General features: G+C 40.7%; 1 protein-coding gene across 2 annotated transcripts in view; it reads left to right on the top strand.

Annotated features, from left to right (window-relative positions):
- Positions 1-26,107, top strand: part of LOC137518760 (Y+L amino acid transporter 2-like) — a 96,203-nt gene that overhangs the window by 32,065 nt on the left and 38,031 nt on the right. For both annotated transcript variants that reach the window (XM_068236996.1, XM_068236997.1), the window contains exons 3-4: positions 19,318-19,443; positions 22,285-22,429. In XM_068236996.1, coding sequence (XP_068093097.1) covers positions 19,318-19,443; positions 22,285-22,429 — 271 coding nt within the window. The remainder of the gene's footprint in view (positions 1-19,317; positions 19,444-22,284; positions 22,430-26,107) is intronic.

Raw genomic sequence — 26,107 nt, 5'->3', positions numbered from 1 at the left:
CCTATGAATAGGACGTTGGGCCCCTTAGCGCACCTAGGCTGCAAAAAAGTGTCACACGTGGTACCGCTGTACTCAGGAAAAGTAGTATAATGTGTTTTGGGGTGTATTTTTACACATATCCATGCTGGGTGGGAGAAATCTCTCTGTAAATGGAAAATTGTGTGTAAAAAAAATCAAACAATTGTCATTTACAGAGATATTTCTCCCACCCAGCATGGGTATGTGTAAAAATACACCACAAAACACATTATACTACTTCTCCTGAGTATAGATGTATACATGTGTGGCACTTTTTTACACCCTAAGTACGCTAAGGGGCCCAAAGTCCAATGAGTACCTTTAGGATTTCACAGGTCATTTTGCGACATTTGTTTTCATGACTACTCCTCACGGTTTAGGGCCCCTAAAATGCCAGGGCAGTATAGGAACCCCACAAATGACCCCATTCTAGAAAGAAGACACCCAAAGGTATTCTGTTAGGAGTATGGTGAGTTCATAGAAGATTTAATTTTTTTGTCACAAGTAAGCGGAAAATGACACTTTGTAAAAAAAAACAATTAAAATCAATTTCCGCTAACTTGTGACAAAAAAATAAAAACTTCTATGAACTCACCATACTCCTAAGGGAATACTTTGGGGTGTCTTCTTTCTAAAATGGGGTCATTAGTGGGGTTCCTATACTGCCCTGGCATTTTAGGGGCCCTAAACCGTGAGGAGTAGTCTTGAAACAAAAATGACCTGTGAAATCCTAAAGGTACTCATTGGACTTTGGGGCCCTTAGCGCAGTTAGTGTGCAAAAAAGTGCCACACATGTGGTATCGCCGTACTCAGGAGAAGTAGTATAATGTGTTTTGGGGTGTATTTTTACACATACCCATGCTGAGTGGGAGAAATCTCTCTGTAAATGGACAATTGTGTGTAAAAAAAATCAAACAATTGTCATTTACAGAGATATTTCTCCCACCCAGCATGGGTATGTGTAAAAATACACCCCAAAACACATTATACTACTTTTCCTGAGTACGGCAATACCACATGTGTGGCACTTTTTTGCAGCCTAACTGCGCTAAGGGGCCCAAAGTCCAATGAGCACCTTTAGGCTTTACAGGGGTGCTTACAATTTAGCACCCCCAAAATGTCAGGACAGTAAGCACACCCCACAAATGACCCCATTTTGGAAAGTAGACACTTCAAGGTATTCAGAGAGGGGCATGGTGAGTCCATGGCCGATTTCATTTTTTTTTTGTCGCAAGTTAGAAGAAATGGAAACTTTTTTTTTTGTCACAAAGTGTCATTTTCCGCTTACTTGTGACAAAAAATAATATCTTCTATGAACTCACTATGCCTCTCAGTGAATACTTTGGGATGTCTTCTTTCCAAAATGGGGTCATTTGGGGGGTATTTATACTATCCTGGAATTCTAGCCCCTCATAAAAAACATGTCAGGTGGTCAGAAAAGTCAGAGATGCTGGAAAATGGGAAAATTCACTTTTTGCACCATAGTTTGTAAACGCTATAACTTTTACCCAAACCAATAAATATAGGCTGAATGGGTTTTTTTTTTTCAAAAACATGTTTGTCCACATTTTTCGTGCTTTCGAACTACTGCGCCTGTGCAGTACAGCCCGGCGGACGTCCGATGACGTCAGCGCGCCCGCGTGGGACGCAGAAGTGCCAGGCCTTGGAGCGCAGAAGAGCCCGACCTGGCAGCCGGCCTGGCCAGGTCGGGTCGGCCACCGGGAGCCTGCGGAGCGGTGGCGAGGGCACCTCCTGCCTGCCACGGGCTGGAGGAAGCCCCAGGTAAGTGGAAATTGATTATTATTTTTTTTACTCCCCTCCCTGAACCTTCCCTTTAAGCAGTTCTTTGACATCTTTGTCAACTTCATCTGCCCATCTCTTTAGGTATTTCAGTTTTTTGGGGATCCTATGGTCATCCATTCTAACCACATGTTCTGCCCATCTCAACTGTTGAATCCTAATATAGTCTGATAGTGGGAGGACTTTATATAGTTTATATAGCTCATAGTTGTATTTAATTCTCCATACACCATTCTATGGTGGGGCCATAGACTTTGCATAATATCTTCCTTTCAAAAGCATCCATTTTGCTTGCTAGATTTTGAGTAAGTGTCCATGTTTTACACCCTTAGGTAAGGATAGGCCTGATTATGGTCTTGTAAACACAGATTTGGTTGTTCCTTTGGATATCCCATGAGTGAAAGATGTGTGATAGGACAAAGTATACTAAATTGGCTTGAGTTATTCTTCCATGGATTTCGGCTGTTTCACTTCCATCGCTGTCTAGGTTGACTCCCAGATATTTAAAATGTTTTACAGATTATTAAAAAGTTTTACTAGATTATCGTCACCTATTATTATGTTCTGTGGTGGTCCTCTCTTTCTTGACTGTCTTAGAAGTATAGGTTTCTCTTACCGTTGCCATTATTCTGCCCATTATGTTGATACCATCTGCATAAGCTATTATCTGTACAGATTTATTTATTAGAATATTTGTTGGATGTATTGTCATTTTTCTGATGATGTATTCTAGAGCCGCATTAAACAGTGCTGGGGCCAGCCCGTCTCCTTGTTTTAGATCTTGCAAGATTTTGAAAGGGTCCGTCAGTTGATTTTCTATCCGTACAGATGCTTGTACGTCCTTCATTGTGATTTTTATTAATTTTATGCTTTTACTGGGAATGCCAAACTCCCTTAATATTACATATAATTTTTGTCTTTTAATAGAATCATATGCCTGCCGAAAATGCTTTCCTAAGAAGCTCTTTGACACTAAAAAGTTGGTCTATTGTGGACTTGCTTGGTCTAAATCCTGCCTGCTATTCTCCGATAATGCTTTCTGTTTTCTCCAGTAGTCTTCGGTTTAAGATATATGTAAATATTTTATAAGCTGTACATGAGAGAGATATCCTGATACTTTTTTACACTGTAGTTTGCCTCTCTTTTTGCAAACCGGACATATGATACATTTATTCCAGTCTTCTGGCATAATCTCTTCTGTCCTCACCTTAACTATTAACTCAAATAGATATGTTTTCATTTTGGCAACACTGGAGTCTATATTTATAGAATCCTGGTTAGAAGCCTTACTTAGGTGACAAGGTGACAATAATAAATTGACCAATGAAATGATGGTTGGTGGTATAGTGGTTAAATGAGTTACCTACCGCACACTGAGACCTGGGTTCAATTCCCAGCCAAGCCTGGGTTCAATTCCCAGCCACAGTATGTAAGATGGCTTTTGATATAGTACAAATCCGGGGATTAAGCAAGCTAATTTTTCTCTTGGATTGATCATAATGGTACATGCTAGGCTGGCTTCAGCATGTAGTGTGGTTGGTGATATAGTGGTTAAATGAGTTACCTACCGCACACTGAGACCTGGGTTCAATTCCCAGCCCAGCCTGGGTTCAATTCCCAGCCACGGTATGTAAGCTGGCTTTTGATATAGTACAATTCCGTGGATTAAAGGAGAACTGTAGTGAGAGGTATATGGAGGCTGCCATATTTATTTCCTTTTAAGCAATACCAGTTGCCTGGCTATTCAGCTAATCCTCTGCCTCTAATACTTTTAGCCATAGGCCCTGAACAAGCATGCAGCAGATCAGGTGTTTCTGACAAATTTAGACAGATATGACAAGATTAGCTGCATGCTTGTTTCTGGTGTGATTCAGACACTTCTTTAGGCAAATAGACCATCAGGGCTGCCGGGCAACTGGTATTGCTTAAAAGGAAATAAATATGGCAGCCTCCATATCCCTCTCACTACAGTTCTCCTTTAAGCAAGCTAATTTTTCTCTTGGATTGATCATAATGGTACATGCTAGGCTGGCTTCAGCATGTAGTGTGGTTGGTGGTATAGTGGTTAAATGAGTTACCTACCGCACACTGAGACTTGGGTTCAATTGCCAGCCCAGCCTGGGTTCAATTCCCAGCTACGGAATGTAAGCTGGCTTTTGAAATACTACAATTCCCTGAAAGATGAGACCCTCCTCCCTCTGGGAGGAGGTAGAGATATAAGGAATAACAATCAGCTAGGAACAAACCTACAAGATCCTAACTAAACTCTCCCTAGCAGAGTCTGTCAGCAGCTGTCCCTTAACTAATTACTGGTGGCACACGAGTGAGTAAAACGACTGCAGAACCTTGCCTTTTATAATGTAGTATACAGAGGCGCCAATAGAATAAAAATAGTACCAATTAAAATCAATAAAATTGTGGGTGGTATGGGTGGAAATACCCGCCCAACAACAAACACAAGCACTGCTCTGTGTAAAACAATTTAATAAGAACTCCCAATAAAATATACAGTTTGCAACGCGTTTCACGGGTCCCAAGCCCGCTTCCTCAGGCAAAAAAACTTTTACAGGCAGGAGCAACTGAAATATACAAAAAACATAACAAAAGAACGAAATGTAAACAACAATCAAAGAAAAAAAATTATCACAGATGAACATCTATCAGTATTTGTGCTGAACATAATATATCATATCAAAACACAATCTCTGGTAATGTCTGTGGGTTCAATGTGCCACAATGTTGTATCAGCATATAAAAATATAAAAATATAAAAAAATATATAATGTATATATATATCTCAAAGAGATACTGCATCCATGAAAAACACAGACATATACTTCTGTCAGCCCTGTAATCTCGCACTTGCTTGGTCTACAAATGCATTGTCTATGTATGCCAGAGGCTGGCCATCTACATCTTCATACATGCAAACCGAGAACCCTGTCCTATGTATACATATATGTATATACATCTCATAATACATAATATAAAATATAATATAAAATACCACATGAGCTTTTCTATAGATGTGCCCAATCCTAAACATAGAAAATTTTTGGGATTCCCATTACAATACCAAGCGGGCAGAGGGGTGGAGGGTGGATAGATTAACGCATGTTGGAGAGGGACAAGGGAGAAGGGGAGTGAAGGAGACGGAGATAAACACTGGATTTAGAGGGGATTCATCACTTACCAATGTCCCTGTGCAGACGAGTGTGGCGCCTTTGCTGCAGGTTGGCGCCACACTCGTATCTAAAAAAGACTTCCGCCTCATGACGTCAGGGTGAGGGGGCGTGGTGAGACGCGAATGAATAGAACGCAAGGACCGCCTATGGAACCATGCGCACGGCGGAAGTGCGTCAGCTAGGGATATGATGGCTGAGTCGCCATCTTGCTGGTGGGCATACTGTTCTTGTGTGGTTTCCACACAAGAGCAGTAAGGCGGAAATACGTCAGTTGGGGGCACGGAGGCTGAGCCGCCATCTTACTGGTGGGCATGCTATTCCTGTGTGATATCCCATACGGAGATACGTGATGTGTATGATATAGGTCTAATTGCGGAAATCCCTAGTGATAGGAGGAGATCCATACACGGAATATCACAATGGTGCATAACATAGGTACATAAATACACGATTGATTGAAAGAAAGAAAGAAGAGGTAAATAAATTCTTTGTAAAAACACATGGTATAAATAATGGAAAATATACATCCCTAAAGAATTCAAGAGAGACACATATCAAAATATAAATAAATAATGAATAATTCATAATACTTTAAAGGGCAGAGATATATGAGCCCTAAAAGTACACAGGCTGTGTGGGCCCCCTTGCACATGGGGAAAAATGTGCATCCACACCCAGTTAGCCACTGGCTAAACCCCCCATCCACCAAACCGGATGTGGGGGGACCCAGGGCCCCCAGAGTTAGACTGTCAATGGATTGTCATACTGGTCTAGTCACTATCCGTGATGGCCCATGTAGAATAAGGATAGATGATAATTGATGGAAATGAGAAACATATAATATATATACATAGAAATTCTTTTATAAGAGAATTAATAATAAAAAAAGTATAATAAGTAAAGAATATATAATATAAAAAAGGAACAAATAAATGTAATAATAATAAATGTAATAATAATTAATACAACCATAAAATTGGTTAAAAGAGAGCGACTACTGTAAGCATAGGTCAGGATCATAAATATCTATAAAAATTGATCTAAGGTAAGAGGTATTACCAGATTACTGGTAAACTGTGCAGGGAAGGGGGAAGGGGGCACTCCTACTTGATACGTAATTTAAGTGTGGCCCGGTCTCCTCCATACCCAATACTGTATGTAAGGGGCGAAACTGGAAGGTATAAGGTAGATTGGATCTTTATATTCAACCTGTATATTCAGAAAGTCTTCTCTAGTTGCTCGTTCAGTCCTAGAGGTGTAAGTGTTTTTAATGTTTGGATCCAGTATATCTCTCTGTTTTTGAGTATTTGAATAGCATCTGGTTTCATGGGGTTTATAGCCTCCAATGCTGTAAATGAAACTTCTGTCGTGTTTCTATTATGGGACTGGTCGAAGTGTCTTGATAGGCTGTGAGTGGCAAGCCCTCTCCAGATATTCCGTTTGTGTTGGCCTATTCTCTCTCTAAATAGTTGGCTGGTACGTCCAACATATTGTACTTTGCATGGGCAGGTGGCCACGTAAATGACAAACCTGGTGTCACAGTCTATATGCTTAAGTATTGGATATACAGTATTGTCATAGTGGGATATAATATGATCAGTGCTGGTGATAAAGCTGCAGGCAAGGCATCGTTTTTTGAGGCAGGTGAACGAACCTGCCGGCAGTGTCTCACTTTTGTTATCAGATTTTAGCTTGCTGGGAGCCAGTAAGTTCCGGAGATTGGGCGCTCTCCGGTATGTCATGATTGGTTTCTTGGGGATATGTTCACGTAGATAGGGATCCTGTTGCAAGATTTCCCATCTCTGGGTCAGGATATCCTTTATAGCTGTGTGCTGAGCATTATATTTCGTGATGAACCGTAATGTTGTATCTGAGCTGTGGTCTTGTGGTGTATCGTGTGTGGATCTCGGTTTTGGGGGTTCCATGGCCTTAAATTTTGCATTCTGTATTAGATTCTTGGGATATTTCTTCTCTTTGAATTTTTTAATCAAAATTTTGGATTGCATTTCATAATCTTGGATATCTGTACAGTTTTTATGAATTCGTCTGAATTGGTTGTATGGGGTGTTGGTAGTCCATGGTTTATGATGAAAACTGCTGAAATGAATGTAACTGTTGGAATCTACTTGTTTGAAGTGTGTTTTGGTTTTGATTTGATTGTTATTGTGGAATAAAACTAAATCTAGAAATTCTAATGACATGTTGTTATGTTGTGATGTGAATGAGAGTTTGGCTCTATTAGAATTTAGATAACTGACAAATAGTGGAATAAGTGAAGTGTCACCTTGCCATATAAATACTAGATCATCTATATAACGCTTGTACAGTATAATATGTTCTCGGAAGGGGTTGTTATCGTAAATGTAAATGGTCTCAAGTAGGCCCATGGCTAAATTGGCATAGCTGGGCGCAAAACTGCTGCCCATCGCTGTGCCCCCTATTTGTTGGTAAAAAGTCTCCAGGAATGTGAAATAGTTGTGTGTGAGTATAAACTCAACGCATTGTAATAGGAAGGTCTTTTGTTTTTGTGGCATATCTGGATCTGCTTGTAGATACCAATGTATGGCTTCAATGCCAAACTCGTGTGTTATATTTGTATAGAGTGCTGTGACATCGCATGTCAGCCAGGTATAATTGGATTTCCACTCATAATCTTTCAATATATCAATAAGGTGTTGGGAGTCTCTAGTGTAGGATTCTAGTTTGCGGACATATTTTTGTAGATGTTGGTCTACAAACTTGGATAAATTACTGGTTACAGAGTTTATTCCAGATATTATTGGTCTTCCTGGAGGATTTTGTAAACATTTATGAATCTTGGGTAGGTGATAAAAATAAGGGACAGTAGGATGTTCAATGAGAATAAAGTTCTTTTCATTCTTAGTTATAAGTCCCTCCATGAGGGCATCGCCAATAAAAGTTTTAAGTGCCGTATAATATATGGTGGTGGGATCCTGTGCAAGTGTTATGTAACTTGTGGAATCCTGGAGTAAGCGAAGCGATTCCTTGATGTAATTTTCCTTATTTAAAATAACTATACCCCCTCCCTTGTCTGCTGGTTTGATCACCAACCTGGTGTTGTTTTTCAAGTTATTGATGGCAGTTTTCTCCGATGGGGTAAGGTTAGATGGAAAAAATGTGTGTTCTTGACATAGTTTTTGTAGATCCTCAAGGGTTAATGCATAGAATGTTTCTATGAAATTTCCTTTTGATGCAGTAGGATAAAATCGGGAACGAGCTTTAAGAGTGGTGGTAATGCACTTCTCTAAATTAATTTCCTGGTCATCGACCGTTACAATAGGTGTGTCTGACTCCTGGGTATAGATCATTTTGGTATTTCTGTCCATTTTTTTCAAGGCAAAGTGTCTTTTTAAGGTTAACTTACGTATGAAAGTGTTAAGGTCCGTAAACAATTCACTTAATTGGGCCATATTTGTAGGACAAAAAGATAGGCCCTTACTTAATAATTTGGTTTCATTGTCTTTCAGTATATAATCAGAGAGATTAAAGATGGATTTAGTTTCACCCCCATTGGGTGTAGTTATGTTTTGTTTCTTTTTCCCCTTTCCTTTTCCCCTTGAACCTCGCTTTCGATGTTTCTGAGGGGACGTTTTCGAGCACTTTTCGGTTGAAAAATGGTCCGTGACGCTTTCGGGCTGGGGAGTTGTTGATGTAAGGGGTCCGGTGGGTGGTTTGTGAATGTGGATGGAAGGTCTAAAAAAGACTCCGAATGTTCGCTGGGGGTATCTGGTATAGGATTAAGTGCAAGTGGATCCTGTACCAAGGAACTATGGTTGAGGGTGTCAATCTGGGGTGAGGAGGTAGTATTCTCCTGAGTGTTGTAGGTACTATATTGTGTAAGATTATCTCCATCATCAGATTGGTCATGGTCTGACCGAGGATTCTGGAAGTTGGATGTTGTGCCCTCACTGAGGTTGGTGGCGTGAATCTCCACTGTGGTCACTGTGGTGGTATTGGTGACAAAATTGTTGTATGTGGGGGCCTCCGATGTATCAGTGTGATGAAAAGGAGTGGTGACCTGATCAATGGGTGGATTGTGGGTGTGTCTAAATAAGGTGGGTGGAGGTGGACCTTTGGTAAAGTTGTATTTGGGTGAATCAAGTGGGCCCATAACGGGCTGTATTGTAGTTTTGTGTTGTAGTTTATTGCCAGGTTGGCTAACGACCTTAGGTATTGTATTCTTTATTTTCTTTGATTTGTTGTTCATGTTTGGACAAAAGGAGGTAATTGGGTTATTGGGTGGTGGTAGCTTGGAAAAGACAAATTTATGTGGCTGGAGTGCAAAGGATGTGCTGGTTCTGGGTGTGGTGTCCTGGTTGGACTTGGGTTTTGGGACTGGGGCCTTTGTTGACAACTTGGGATCCAACAATGTTGGTATGTTGGTGGTCTGAGTGGGTGTGTCTTTATTGTTGGAGACCTGAGGGTTGGGCGTGATCCCACCAATATTGAAAATCCCCATATTTGGTGTGAACGGTGGTGGTGGATAATTCGGATATATAAATGGTGGTGGGGGTATTTGTAGGTTCATTAGTTTGGGTATATTTTCAAGTACTGGTTTTGGCATATGTCTCTCCACTGGATATATCGGTGCTGCTGGCTGCAATGGACGTGAGGGAGGGGGTTTGGGTCTACGTTCTCTTTCTCTGTGTTCATTATATGCCAGTCTATCCCTATTGAGTTTGCTGAGTTTGTTGTCAATGGTGTCATGTTCGAATTTCCTTACTCTCGTGATTAAACTGGACATGAGAGCTTGGTATTTAACACTGCTAGTATGAGGAGCTAGTGTATTCCTACAGTCCGCTATTATTGGCTGTAAGTCCTCAATTAAGGAGGTCCGTTTTCTGATAATACGTGTCATCATACCCTCAGAGCAGGTTTCAAGGTATTCATACCAGTCTTTTGTGAATAGTAAGTCTTTGGGAAATGCTGACAATGTTTTTACTCTTATACCATCGGGAGAAATTTTCTCCTCTATATATGTTTCTTGCATCGAAATATCAGCTTGGTTAAAAAACTCATCTTTTAAGGCATTCTCTAGTTTTTGAAAGATGGGTTTGAGATCGATTGGAGTTTCATTGTTGGTAACAGATTCATCCTGTATGTCCGTGGATGGACCAGATGCCGGATGTTTTTTGAAAATTGCAAGAAGGTCTGTTCTATGCGTGTTACGTTGTTCAATGAAGTTCATTCTCTTAATGTAGTGAAATTTTCCTTGTTGAACGAGGGGATGGGGTCTACAATCGATTACACGTAGGACTTGTCCACGTGGATATGTAGTAAAGAGAAGAAAAAGACAATCGAGAGCCCCCGATAGTGTATTATTGTGGTACAACTGGCGTAGGGTGATCGAATAAAGTTATACTCACAAGTCTGGGTTGCCGAGTCCAGGCAACCACTTATATCGCAGGCGAGGAGTATAAACCTGTCCCCGCTCAGGCTAAAAAGTCGCTCTCCGTAGATAGAAAAAAGAGGGTGTCAACACCCATCCACCAGGTGGATCAGTTTGTAATGTAGTATACAGAGGCGCCAATAGAATAAAAATAGTACCAATTAAAATCAATAAAATTGTGGGTGGTATGGGTGGAAATACCCGCCCAACAACAAACACAAGCACTGCTCTGTGTAAAACAATTTAATAAGAACTCCCAATAAAATATACAGTTTGCAACGCGTTTCACGGGTCCCAAGCCCGCTTCCTCAGGCAAAAAAACTTTTACAGGCAGGAGCAACTGAAATATACAAAAAACATAACAAAAGAACGAAATGTAAACAACAATCAAAGAAAAAAAATTATCACAGATGAACATCTATCAGTATTTGTGCTGAACATAATATATCATATCAAAACACAATCTCTGGTAATGTCTGTGGGTTCAATGTGCCACAATGTTGTATCAGCATATAAAAATATAAAAATATAAAAATATAAAAAAATATATAATGTATATATATATCTCAAAGAGATACTGCATCCATGAAAAACACAGACATATACTTCTGTCAGCCCTGTAATCTCGCACTTGCTTGGTCTACAAATGCATTGTCTATGTATGCCAGAGGCTGGCCATCTACATCTTCATACATGCAAACCGAGAACCCTGTCCTATGTATACATATATGTATATACATCTCATAATACATAATATAAAATATAATATAAAATACCACATGAGCTTTTCTATAGATGTGCCCAATCCTAAACATAGAAAATTTTTGGGATTCCCATTACAATACCAAGCGGGCAGAGGGGTGGAGGGTGGATAGATTAACGCATGTTGGAGAGGGACAAGGGAGAAGGGGAGTGAAGGAGACGGAGATAAACACTGGATTTAGAGGGGATTCATCACTTACCAATGTCCCTGTGCAGACGAGTGTGGCGCCTTTGCTGCAGGTTGGCGCCACACTCGTATCTAAAAAAGACTTCCGCCTCATGACGTCAGGGTGAGGGGGCGTGGTGAGACGCGAATGAATAGAACGCAAGGACCGCCTATGGAACCATGCGCACGGCGGAAGTGCGTCAGCTAGGGATATGATGGCTGAGTCGCCATCTTGCTGGTGGGCATACTGTTCTTGTGTGGTTTCCACACAAGAGCAGTAAGGCGGAAATACGTCAGTTGGGGGCACGGAGGCTGAGCCGCCATCTTACTGGTGGGCATGCTATTCCTGTGTGATATCCCATACGGAGATACGTGATGTGTATGATATAGGTCTAATTGCGGAAATCCCTAGTGATAGGAGGAGATCCATACACGGAATATCACAATGGTGCATAACATAGGTACATAAATACACGATTGATTGAAAGAAAGAAAGAAGAGGTAAATAAATTCTTTGTAAAAACACATGGTATAAATAATGGAAAATATACATCCCTAAAGAATTCAAGAGAGACACATATCAAAATATAAATAAATAATGAATAATTCATAATACTTTAAAGGGCAGAGATATATGAGCCCTAAAAGTACACAGGCTGTGTGGGCCCCCTTGCACATGGGGAAAAATGTGCATCCACACCCAGTTAGCCACTGGCTAAACCCCCCATCCACCAAACCGGATGTGGGGGGACCCAGGGCCCCCAGAGTTAGACTGTCAATGGATTGTCATACTGGTCTAGTCACTATCCGTGATGGCCCATGTAGAATAAGGATAGATGATAATTGATGGAAATGAGAAACATATAATATATATACATAGAAATTCTTTTATAAGAGAATTAATAATAAAAAAAGTATAATAAGTAAAGAATATATAATATAAAAAAGGAACAAATAAATGTAATAATAATAAATGTAATAATAATTAATACAACCATAAAATTGGTTAAAAGAGAGCGACTACTGTAAGCATAGGTCAGGATCATAAATATCTATAAAAATTGATCTAAGGTAAGAGGTATTACCAGATTACTGGTAAACTGTGCAGGGAAGGGGGAAGGGGGCACTCCTACTTGATACGTAATTTAAGTGTGGCCCGGTCTCCTCCATACCCAATACTGTATGTAAGGGGCGAAACTGGAAGGTATAAGGTAGATTGGATCTTTATATTCAACCTGTATATTCAGAAAGTCTTCTCTAGTTGCTCGTTCAGTCCTAGAGGTGTAAGTGTTTTTAATGTTTGGATCCAGTATATCTCTCTGTTTTTGAGTATTTGAATAGCATCTGGTTTCATGGGGTTTATAGCCTCCAATGCTGTAAATGAAACTTCTGTCGTGTTTCTATTATGGGACTGGTCGAAGTGTCTTGATAGGCTGTGAGTGGCAAGCCCTCTCCAGATATTCCGTTTGTGTTGGCCTATTCTCTCTCTAAATAGTTGGCTGGTACGTCCAACATATTGTACTTTGCATGGGCAGGTGGCCACGTAAATGACAAACCTGGTGTCACAGTCTATATGCTTAAGTATTGGATATACAGTATTGTCATAGTGGGATATAATATGATCAGTGCTGGTGATAAAGCTGCAGGCAAGGCATCGTTTTTTGAGGCAGGTGAACGAACCTGCCGGCAGTGTCTCACTTTTGTTATCAGATTTTAGCTTGCTGGGAGCCAGTAAGTTCCGGAGATTGGGCGCTCTCCGGTATGTCATGATTGGTTTCTTGGGGATATGTTCACGTAGATAGGGATCCTGTTGCAAGATTTCCCATCTCTGGGTCAGGATATCCTTTATAGCTGTGTGCTGAGCATTATATTTCGTGATGAACCGTAATGTTGTATCTGAGCTGTGGTCTTGTGGTGTATCGTGTGTGGATCTCGGTTTTGGGGGTTCCATGGCCTTAAATTTTGCATTCTGTATTAGATTCTTGGGATATTTCTTCTCTTTGAATTTTTTAATCAAAATTTTGGATTGCATTTCATAATCTTGGATATCTGTACAGTTTTTATGAATTCGTCTGAATTGGTTGTATGGGGTGTTGGTAGTCCATGGTTTATGATGAAAACTGCTGAAATGAATGTAACTGTTGGAATCTACTTGTTTGAAGTGTGTTTTGGTTTTGATTTGATTGTTATTGTGGAATAAAACTAAATCTAGAAATTCTAATGACATGTTGTTATGTTGTGATGTGAATGAGAGTTTGGCTCTATTAGAATTGCGATAACTGACAAATAGTGGAATAAGTGAAGTGTCACCTTGCCATATAAATACTAGATCATCTATATAACGCTTGTACAGTGATACTGATACATCGGAGGCCCCCACATACAACAATTTTGTCACCAATACCACCACAGTGACCACAGTGGAGATTCACGCCACCAACCTCAGTGAGGGCACAACATCCAACTTCCAGAATCCTCGGTCAGACCATGACCAATCTGATGATGGAGATAATCTTACACAATATAGTACCTACAACACTCAGGAGAATACTACCTCCTCACCCCAGATTGACACCCTCAACCATAGTTCCTTGGTACAGGATCCACTTGCACTTAATCCTATACCAGATACCCCCAGCGAACATTCGGAGTCTTTTTTAGACCTTCCATCCACATTCACAAACCACCCACCGGACCCCTTACATCAACAACTCCCCAGCCCGAAAGCGTCACGGACCATTTTTCAACCGAAAAGTGCTCGAAAACGTCCCCTCAGAAACATCGAAAGCGAGGTTCAAGGGGAAAAGGAAAGGGGAAAAAGAAACAAAACATAACTACACCCAATGGGGGTGAAACTAAATCCATCTTTAATCTCTCTGATTATATACTGAAAGACAATGAAACCAAATTATTAAGTAAGGGCCTATCTTTTTGTCCTACAAATATGGCCCAATTAAGTGAATTGTTTACGGACCTTAACACTTTCATACGTAAGTTAACCTTAAAAAGACACTTTGCCTTGAAAAAAATGGACAGAAATACCAAAATGATCTATACCCAGGAGTCAGACACACCTATTGTAACGGTCGATGACCAGGAAATTAATTTAGAGAAGTGCATTACCACCACTCTTAAAGCTCGTTCCCGATTTTATCCTACTGCATCAAAAGGAAATTTCATAGAAACATTCTATGCATTAACCCTTGAGGATCTACAAAAACTATGTCAAGAACACACATTTTTTCCATCTAACCTTACCCCATCGGAGAAAACTGCCATCAATAACTTGAAAAACAACACCAGGTTGGTGATCAAACCAGCAGACAAGGGAGGGGGTATAGTTATTTTAAATAAGGAAAATTACATCAAGGAATCGCTTCGCTTACTCCAGGATTCCACAAGTTACATAACACTTGCACAGGATCCCACCACCATATATTATACGGCACTTAAAACTTTTATTGGCGATGCCCTCATGGAGGGACTTATAACTAAGAATGAAAAGAACTTTATTCTCATTGAACATCCTACTGTCCCTTATTTTTATCACCTACCCAAGATTCATAAATGTTTACAAAATCCTCCAGGAAGACCAATAATATCTGGAATAAACTCTGTAACCAGTAATTTATCCAAGTTTGTAGACCAACATCTACAAAAATATGTCCGCAAACTAGAATCCTACACTAGAGACTCCCAACACCTTATTGATATATTGAAAGATTATGAGTGGAAATCCAATTATACCTGGCTGACATGCGATGTCACAGCACTCTATACAAATATAACACACGAGTTTGGCATTGAAGCCATACATTGGTATCTACAAGCAGATCCAGATATGCCACAAAAACAAAAGACCTTCCTATTACAATGCGTTGAGTTTATACTCACACACAACTATTTCACATTCCTGGAGACTTTTTACCAACAAATAGGGGGCACAGCGATGGGCAGCAGTTTTGCGCCCAGCTATGCCAATTTAGCCATGGGCCTACTTGAGACCATTTACATTTACGATAACAACCCCTTCCGAGAACATATTATACTGTACAAGCGTTATATAGATGATCTAGTATTTATATGGCAAGGTGACACTTCACTTATTCCACTATTTGTCAGTTATCTAAATTCTAATAGAGCCAAACTCTCATTCACATCACAACATAACAACATGTCATTAGAATTTCTAGATTTAGTTTTATTCCACAATAACAATCAAATCAAAACCAAAACACACTTCAAACAAGTAGATTCCAACAGTTACATTCATTTCAGCAGTTTTCATCATAAACCATGGACTACCAACACCCCATACAACCAATTCAGACGAATTCATAAAAACTGTACAGATATCCAAGATTATGAAATGCAATCCAAAATTTTGATTAAAAAATTCAAAGAGAAGAAATATCCCAAGAATCTAATACAGAATGCAAAATTTAAGGCCATGGAACCCCCAAAACCGAGATCCACACACGATACACCACAAGACCACAGCTCAGATACAACATTACGGTTCATCACGAAATATAATGCTCAGCACACAGCTATAAAGGATATCCTGACCCAGAGATGGGAAATCTTGCAACAGGATCCCTATCTACGTGAACATATCCCCAAGAAACCAATCATGACATACCGGAGAGCGCCCAATCTCCGGAACTTACTGGCTCCCAGCAAGCTAAAATCTGATAACAAAAGTGAGACACTGCCGGCAGGTTCGTTCACCTGCCTCAAAAAACGATGCCTTGCCTGCAGCTTTATCACGAGCACTGATCATATTATATCCCACTATGACAATACTGTATATCCAATACTTAAGCATATAGACTGTGACACCAGGTTTGTCATTTACGTGGCCACCTGCCCATGCAAAGTACAATATGTTGGACGTACCAGCCAACTATTTAGAGAGAGAATAGGCCAACACAAACGGAATATCTGGAGAGGGCTTGCCACTCACAGCCTATCAAGACACTTCGACCAGTCCCATAATAGAAACACGACAGAAGTTTCATTTACAGCATTGGAGGCTATAAACCCCATGAAACCAGATGCTATTCAAATACTCAAAAACAGAGAGATATACTGGATCCAAACATTAAAAACACTTACACCTCTAGGACTGAACGAGCAACTAGAGAAGACTTTCTGAATATACAGGTTGAATATAAAGATCCAATCTACCTTATACCTTCCAGTTTCGCCCCTTACATACAGTATTGGGTATGGAGGAGACCGGGCCACACTTAAATTACGTATCAAGTAGGAGTGCCCCCTTCCCCCTTCCCTGCACAGTTTACCAGTAATCTGGTAATACCTCTTACCTTAGATCAATTTTTATAGATATTTATGATCCTGACCTATGCTTACAGTAGTCGCTCTCTTTTAACCAATTTTATGGTTGTATTAATTATTATTACATTTATTATTATTACATTTATTTGTTCCTTTTTTATATTATATATTCTTTACTTATTATACTTTTTTTATTATTAATTCTCTTATAAAAGAATTTCTATGTATATATATTATATGTTTCTCATTTCCATCAATTATCATCTATCCTTATTCTACATGGGCCATCACGGATAGTGACTAGACCAGTATGACAATCCATTGACAGTCTAACTCTGGGGGCCCTGGGTCCCCCCACATCCGGTTTGGTGGATGGGGGGTTTAGCCAGTGGCTAACTGGGTGTGGATGCACATTTTTCCCCATGTGCAAGGGGGCCCACACAGCCTGTGTACTTTTAGGGCTCATATATCTCTGCCCTTTAAAGTATTATGAATTATTCATTATTTATTTATATTTTGATATGTGTCTCTCTTGAATTCTTTAGGGATGTATATTTTCCATTATTTATACCATGTGTTTTTACAAAGAATTTATTTACCTCTTCTTTCTTTCTTTCAATCAATCGTGTATTTATGTACCTATGTTATGCACCATTGTGATATTCCGTGTATGGATCTCCTCCTATCACTAGGGATTTCCGCAATTAGACCTATATCATACACATCACGTATCTCCGTATGGGATATCACACAGGAATAGCATGCCCACCAGTAAGATGGCGGCTCAGCCTCCGTGCCCCCAACTGACGTATTTCCGCCTTACTGCTCTTGTGTGGAAACCACACAAGAACAGTATGCCCACCAGCAAGATGGCGACTCAGCCATCATATCCCTAGCTGACGCACTTCCGCCGTGCGCATGGTTCCATAGGCGGTCCTTGCGTTCTATTCATTCGCGTCTCACCACGCCCCCTCACCCTGACGTCATGAGGCGGAAGTCTTTTTTAGATACGAGTGTGGCGCCAACCTGCAGCAAAGGCGCCACACTCGTCTGCACAGGGACATTGGTAAGTGATGAATCCCCTCTAAATCCAGTGTTTATCTCCGTCTCCTTCACTCCCCTTCTCCCTTGTCCCTCTCCAACATGCGTTAATCTATCCACCCTCCACCCCTCTGCCCGCTTGGTATTGTAATGGGAATCCCAAAAATTTTCTATGTTTAGGATTGGGCACATCTATAGAAAAGCTCATGTGGTATTTTATATTATATTTTATATTATGTATTATGAGATGTATATACATATATGTATACATAGGACAGGGTTCTCGGTTTGCATGTATGAAGATGTAGATGGCCAGCCTCTGGCATACATAGACAATGCATTTGTAGACCAAGCAAGTGCGAGATTACAGGGCTGACAGAAGTATATGTCTGTGTTTTTCATGGATGCAGTATCTCTTTGAGATATATATATACATTATATATTTTTTTATATTTTTATATTTTTATATGCTGATACAACATTGTGGCACATTGAACCCACAGACATTACCAGAGATTGTGTTTTGATATGATATATTATGTTCAGCACAAATACTGATAGATGTTCATCTGTGATAATTTTTTTTCTTTGATTGTTGTTTACATTTCGTTCTTTTGTTATGTTTTTTGTATATTTCAGTTGCTCCTGCCTGTAAAAGTTTTTTTGCCTGAGGAAGCGGGCTTGGGACCCGTGAAACGCGTTGCAAACTGTATATTTTATTGGGAGTTCTTATTAAATTGTTTTACACAGAGCAGTGCTTGTGTTTGTTGTTGGGCGGGTATTTCCACCCATACCACCCACAATTTTATTGATTTTAATTGGTACTATTTTTATTCTATTGGCGCCTCTGTATACTACATTACAAACTGATCCACCTGGTGGATGGGTGTTGACACCCTCTTTTTTCTATCTACGGAGAGCGACTTTTTAGCCTGAGCGGGGACAGGTTTATACTCCTCGCCTGCGATATAAGTGGTTGCCTGGACTCGGCAACCCAGACTTGTGAGTATAACTTTATTCGATCACCCTACGCCAGTTGTACCACAATAATACACTATCGGGGGCTCTCGATTGTCTTTTTCTTCTCTTTACTTGCCTTTTATAAGGTGGTTGGGGCTCCAAGAGTGCAGTCTGATTGGTGACAATGTGCTTGCTGACTGTGATGTAGAGGGTGAAAGTTCTGCTCAATAGAGCATTATGGGGCGAATCGAACTTCCGCAAAGTTCGCCTTCGCCGGCGAACGCGAACCACCTAAAGTTCGCCTGGAACTGTTCGCGGGCGAACCGTTTGGCCCATCTCTACTCACGGCAAGGTGGGCGGCTGTAACCTCTGTGGCGGCAGGCCAGGCACATTTCCTTGTCCTGCCTTGCGCCACCCCAAGACTTCTGCCGCCTGAGGAAGATGCGTCGTGGGTGGTCCGGGCCTGCCTACATATCTGGCCTTTGGCTGAGATCATAAGGTAAAATGCCAGGAATTATGGAAAAGCCAAACAGGCTGAACATTTTTATTTGGTATTTTTCAGAACACTTATACAATGAATCATGTTCACATTTTATTTATGTTAATAGTAAAATAATAAAATGTATTTTTTTTAGTAACGATACCTTAGTATTAACCTAATGACTATATTACAGCTTCTCTAACAGCAGTGAATTGTGCAAAAGTAAAATGGGGAGCCTTTCTACAAGTGCTTGCCGCATTTGCCAAAGTCTTAGCCTTGGTCATCATTATCATTTCAGGAATTGTCCGTCTATGTCAGGGTAAGTATTTACACTGAACTGAAAATGACAAACTGAATTCATAGTTGGTACCAGATACCAATTTTGTTCTTTTCCCCACTTACTTTCCTCAAACACCCTAAAAGTGAATGTTGTGCATAATTATATGAAGCAGTACACATTTATTCATTAGTAACTCACTAAAATGTTCTGTCCATCATCCAAAAGCAGAATCCCTCAATCCTCCTGAGTACAGGCTCTGCTTTTCTGCACGGTCACTTTATTTGGGCTGGAAAATGGATGTGTACTGGTAAGACGGTCTTTAGGATCACCATATCAGTTTTCCATCTCTCCTCTGAGGCCCAGTGCACACCAAAACCGCTAGCAGATCCACAAAACGCTAGCGGTTTTTGGTGTGAATTTCAGAGATTTGGCCCAGTGCACACCGAGCGGATTTGGATGTGATCCGCCGGCCGCATCCGCCTGTTAATCCGCTTGGCTATTGTATTTCAATGGGCTGGTGCACACCGACGGTTTGAGGTTTTTAGCAAACCGCAAACGTGCAGCAGGAGGCTCGTTTGTGGTTTGCTACAAACCTCAAACCGCCGGTGTGCACCAGCCCATTGAAATACATTAGCCAAGCGGATTTACAGGCGGATGCGGTGGGCGGATCGCATCCAAATCCGCTTGGTGTGCACTGGGCCTACTGATCATCAGTCACCTGTGAAAAACATCCAATAACTACACCAGTGTGGATAATTCTCTATCATCATCACTTTTCTAAATCACATGATATAAGCTTCTCCCTGGAACACTCAGATGTCAGATGGTCTACAATAAATTTGATACAAATATATTTCTCAACATTATTACTAACATGTTAAGCTCCGTACTCACGTTAGACCGCGGTGATTGGAAATTAATCAGTTAAAAGAAATGTCCCAATGACAGTAAAAGACAGCAATTATTGTCCATATAGACCGCTTTGTTCTGGCAGACCGGTTTGCATGATAATCGCTGTTAGTTGTTCATACCAAACTATAGCAATCGATCCTTTCAAAGTACCTATGTTGGTGGATTTTACACTTCTGTGTCCTCATTTTCACACTTCTGGTAAAGATCCGATTGGCGGACCGTGGTTTTGCCACCACTGAACATCACAAAACATTCTGCCATTTATTTTATTAGGAAAATTAGAGTAGTTACTATTTTAAATCACACAGAAACATTGCAATATCTAGCACATAGTACATGCTTATATAAGTAGAAACTTCCAATACAATGACATGAAACTGGGAACTCCCGGGAACATAGGCTGTTTAGATCATATTGACTGGAAGATAGAGTGTGATTCAGCTTTCTATGCAGGAAGGCACCATCTAGTGGTTAAATTAAATAGTGCACTACAAAAAAGATACTACATATATAAATTATTATTAGTATTATTATTGATTTATAAAGTGCCAACTTATTCTGTGGCGCTGTACAGTGGCGTAGCTAAGGAGCTGTGGGCCCCAATGCAAATTTTACATTGGGTCCCACCAAGCACTTTATACATAACAATTGATACAATGCACCAAAACCTGCCAATGGCAACTACAGTGTCAGAGGTGCAAGAAGGGGGTGGGGAGCAGTTTGTTAATGATTACCACTATTCAAAATATCTATAGAAGTGATTATTATGAACACAGGACCAATAGAGAGCTAATATGGTAGTTGAGGGAGGGCCCTTCGGGGCCCCTCTGGTCCAGGTCCAAGGGCCCCGATACGGATGCAACCTCTGCAACCCCTATTGCTATGCCCCTGGCGCTGTACAAAGTAAGAAACAAACATGGGGTACAAAGTAATACAGACAATGGTATACACAAAATAAAGAGTTGGTACAAAATACAGAATCCCTACTAAATACAGAACTGGTCATTACAGTGACAAAATGAATATGAATAAATGTGTAACAAATTCCAAGACACAAAAGGGTGAGAGAGCCCTGTCCTTGTGAGCTTACAATCTAAATAAATAAATAAATAAAATAACCATTAACCTCTTTCTGTCCCTCCCTCGCCCCCATAGTTACCAAAATGCTAACTGCCTTGTCACTGAAAAAAAAAAGAAAACAGAAATTAAATTGATTTAATTGGAAGGATTGAAACTGGTTAGACCAGGGGTCTCAAACTCAATTTACCTGGGGGGCCGCAGGAGGCAAAGTCAGGATGAGGCTGGGCCGCATAAGGAATTTCACAATCGCGGCGCATCACCGCCTCTGCCCGCCCCTCTCACTCTTTCTTCACAGAGAGGGGCGGGGAGAGGCGGCGATCCGTGCGGCGATTGACGTCAGGAGGGGCAGAGCTGAAGCTGAAAGCTCTGCCCCTTCCAGGAAATGCCGGCAGATTGCCCCCCGGGCGATTTGGGGGCTCTGCAGCCCTCGTTTAGTGGCAGGGATGCAGTGGATTACTTAGGAGCACTGAAGCGAACTATAAGGAAGCTTTTGCCGGCGAGGGCCACAAAATATTGTATCGAGGGCCGCAAATGGCCCGCGGGCCGCGAGTTTGAGACTCCTGGGTTAGACTCTTCATCAAGTTTAATTGTTACTTGTACTCAAAAAATAAATTATTTTGTTCTTGAACAATTTAAACTCTGAGATTATAATCCTTCTCCATGCAATTGAAATCTGCACTTACAAAGTTTTGCTGCACTTCCAAACTATAGACTGCACTGAAAGCTTTACAGCAGGCAGAAAAATAGCAAAAATAACTAAAAAAAAAACAAAAACATGAATCAGGATTTTCCTTTGGTCTGCCTCCTCCCTGTTAATCTTTATTCACTCATTTTACTCAAACCAGCTTTAATTTAAATGGCTAATTTGATCATATTATCTCATTCAAGGTAACACACATTATTTGGAAAACTCATTTGAAGGCTCAGAGACGAATATAGGCATGTTAACCATGGCTTTCTATTCAGCACTATATTCATTTTCTGGTTGGGACTGCATCAATTGTGTAACAGAAGAAATAAAAAATCCTAACAGGTATTATCTATATATCTCTTTAACCATTTCAGCCCTCGGGGATTGTTCACCTTATGCATCAGAGCAATTTTCACCTCCCATTCATTCGCTAATAACTTTATCACTACTTAACACAATTTATTGATCTATATCTTGTTTTTTCTGCCACTTATTAGGCTTTCTTTGGGTGGTACATTTTGCTAAGAATTTTTTTTTATAAATGCATTTTAACAGGATTAATAAGAAAAAAATGGAAAAAATTCATTATTTCTCAGTTTTCGTCCATTATAGCTTTAAAATAATCCACGCTACCATAATTAAAACCTATGTATTTTATTTGCCCGTTTGTCTTGGTTATTGCCCGTTTGACTCGGTCACTCCCCTGACTTGCTTCAGGGAGTGAATTAAAAAAACGCTTGGGAAAAGCGCTTAGAAAAGCGCTTTTCACAAAAACGGAATGACCATCCAAGCGGCAGGAATAAAAAAAAAAACTCCAAAAAAAGGCCAATGCGAACACTAACACGAACGGAACGCAATGTGAACGAGCCCTCACAGCAGCTTAACTCCCAAATTTAAAGGACAACTGAAGTCAGAGGGATATGGAGGCTGCCATATTTATTTTCTTTTAAGCTATACGGCTATCCTGTTGCTTTTAGTCACATGGCTATCCTGTTGCTTTTAGTCATAGACCCTGAACAAGCATATGCAGATCAGGTGTTTCTGACATTTGTCAGATCTGACAAGATTAGCTGCGTGCTTGTTTCTGGCAGGGCCGGATTTGTACTTTTCAGTGCCCTAGGCCCCACTTCAACCGCCCTTCCAAGTCTGTGAGATTTTTCTGACGACCATAGATTTTTCGTGCGAGGAGAGATTGTTCTGGCGATCTCACGACATGGGTACAAAAGCACGTTTACACAAGCGACGTTTGACAATGTGCAACAATACTGACTGTCATGATAGATCGGATGTTTAAGTTCTCCGACGACTCTCACACAAAGTACCGCAATTGTTTAACCTCCTGTTCACGCATCTGGGTAGGAAGATAGATCGGGGAACTCGGTAGTCGCTGTGAGGTTACCCGATCCATCTTCAGGTCAGTATTCAGCTTAAAGAGACTAAGGCCTCTTTCACACCAAGACGTTGTGTTTTAGAGGACGTTAAGATCGCATAACGTGCCCCTAACACAACGCATGGTGGTGTTGAACTTGGACGTCAGATTGAGCCGTGTTATGCGGCTCTTGGTGCGCTGTTTTCGTTCTATCTATACTGATAGAACAGCCGCTCCAGGGAAGTCCGGATCTTTTCAAGGTTTCGGATGATTCGAATTGGATCATTGAAAAGATCCGGATCTTTGAACCGAATCATTTGAATCATTTCACACAACAAAAGATAACCATGACTGCTGAAAGTATTTTACACAAATGATCAAATAACGTAATAAATAAATTTGTTAAGGACGTATCCCAAAATGCTAAAAACAGTCCACACTGCCAGACACAGTTGGATGTATATAATACAAAAATTGATCAATATTGGATATCTACAGAGGGCAATGGTGCATAATATATTGCAATGCAACAAAACAACCAGCCTGCACTACCATTAGACCAAACTTGACAATACAACATCCATGGTCAGATATGAAAATAACTGCAACCGGTATAAGATGACTGATAATTGCTATGAAAGAGCTGCTTACCACTGCACCCACTGTAACCTCTCAGCCCGTCCCCTGTAACCTCAGATGTTGTATTGCCAAGTTTGGTCTAATGGTAGTGCAGGCTGGTTGTTTTGTTGCATTGCAATATATTATGCACCACTGCCCTCTGTAGATATCCAATATCGATCAATTTTTGTATTATATACATCCAGCTGTGTCTGGCAGTGTGGACTGTTTTTAGCATTTTGGGATACGTCCTTAATAAATGTATTTATTACGTTATTTGATCATTTGTGTGCAATACTTTCAGCAGTCATGGTTATCTTTTGTTGTGTGTTTTGGTAGTCATTATCTCCATGACAATGATATATATATTTTTTTGTTGCCCTATCTTTTTGAGTGCAATCATTTGAATCATTTTACTAGGGAAGCAGACTGGGGGTGAAATGACTAGCAGGACAGGACTTTCCCTGCACTGTACATTCTGTATGTTCCTGTTTCTTCCAGACAGACATCCACTGTGAACCGAATCGATCATTGTGATGATCCGGATGATTCGACTAAAAAAAAAGATCCGGATCAAATGAACGATTCATTCATGATCCAACAACACTATGAGTCCAGGTTACGTCACCACAGTGCAGTGAATATTAATTAGCCATGTGGCTAGTCACTGAGCATGTGCAAGCATTCATTACTGTGAGTGGTGGGGTTCAGAAATACTTGGGTGGGGTTCAGAAATAAGTAATTATAATCAATTAATAGCATCAGTGATTGTTCAAAAAGCATTTATATGCAAGTTTGGAGAGCGTCTAAAAAAAAGTATAAATATATGCATCAGAATCATATATTTCGCCAAGTACAAAGGGGTTGTACTCAGAATTAGTTTTGACAGGTTCTGAAAGGGATGGGGGGGGGGGGGGATAGTGAGAGTAAGGGGGGGAAATGTCCAGAAGCCAAAAGCCAAGGCTGCCGTACTACCAACTACTGTCCAATGTTAGGATAAGAGGATCTGGGTACATGCCCAGGGAAGAGGGGAAGGGGGGGTAACCCATTGTGAAATCTGGAAGCGTCCTTTAACAAGTTATACAGATATTTGCCTCAACCTCAGGCGGTAAATGCATTAGTATCCCTTGACCCCAGTGGCGGACACAGCCAGCAGTGGGCCCCTGTGCAAAATTTCATTTGTGGGCCCCTATGACCTGCGGCACGCGAAGCGCGCCATGTCAAAAAATGGGAGTGGCTACAACCTGCAGCGCGCGAAGCGCGCCACGGCAAAAAGTGGGTGTGGATAGAACCTGCGGCGCGTAGCGCTGCGGCAAAAAATTGGTGTGGCTATGACCGGATGAGGGCGGAGCTAACTGTAATTTAAAGTGATCCCGGGGTGAAAGTGATATGGAGGCTGCCATATTTATTTCCTCTTAAACAATACTAGTTGCCTGTGGCAGCCCTGCTGATCTATTTGGCTGCAGTAATAAACTGAATTACACCAGCAACAAGCATGCAGCTAATCTTCTCAGTTCTGACAATATTGTCAGAAACCCCTGACCTGCTGCATGCTTGTTCAGGGTCTATGGTTGAAAGAATAAGAGGCAGAGGACCAGCACGGCAGCCAGTCAACTGGTATTGCTTAAAAGGAGAGAAATATGGCAGCTTCAATATTATTTTCACCTCAGGTTCCCTTGAAAAGTGCAACGCAAAGACAGTGGGCCCAAGTATTGGTGACCCTTTCCCCAGAAAATTCACATAATTGTGCAGGTTTTCTCAAGAAAATACACATAATGTGAGCAGATATGCCCAGAAAATACATTCAATCATGTCGGCAGATATGCCCAGAAAATACATTCAATCATGTCGGCAGATATGCCCAGAAAATACATTCAATCATGTCGGCAGATATGCCCAGAAAATACATTCAATCATGTCGGCAGATATGCCCAGAAAATACGTGCAATCATGTCGGCAGATATGCCCAGAAAATACGTACAATCATGTCGGCAGATATGCCCAGAAAATACGTGCAATCATGTCGGCAGATA

Source organism: Hyperolius riggenbachi, chromosome 5 (assembly GCF_040937935.1).
Source record: "Hyperolius riggenbachi isolate aHypRig1 chromosome 5, aHypRig1.pri, whole genome shotgun sequence".
In the NCBI taxonomy this organism is placed as follows: Eukaryota; Metazoa; Chordata; class Amphibia; order Anura; family Hyperoliidae; genus Hyperolius; species Hyperolius riggenbachi.
The sequence above is the reverse complement of the archived record's forward strand: the minus strand, read 5'-3'. Positions and strand labels throughout refer to the sequence as shown.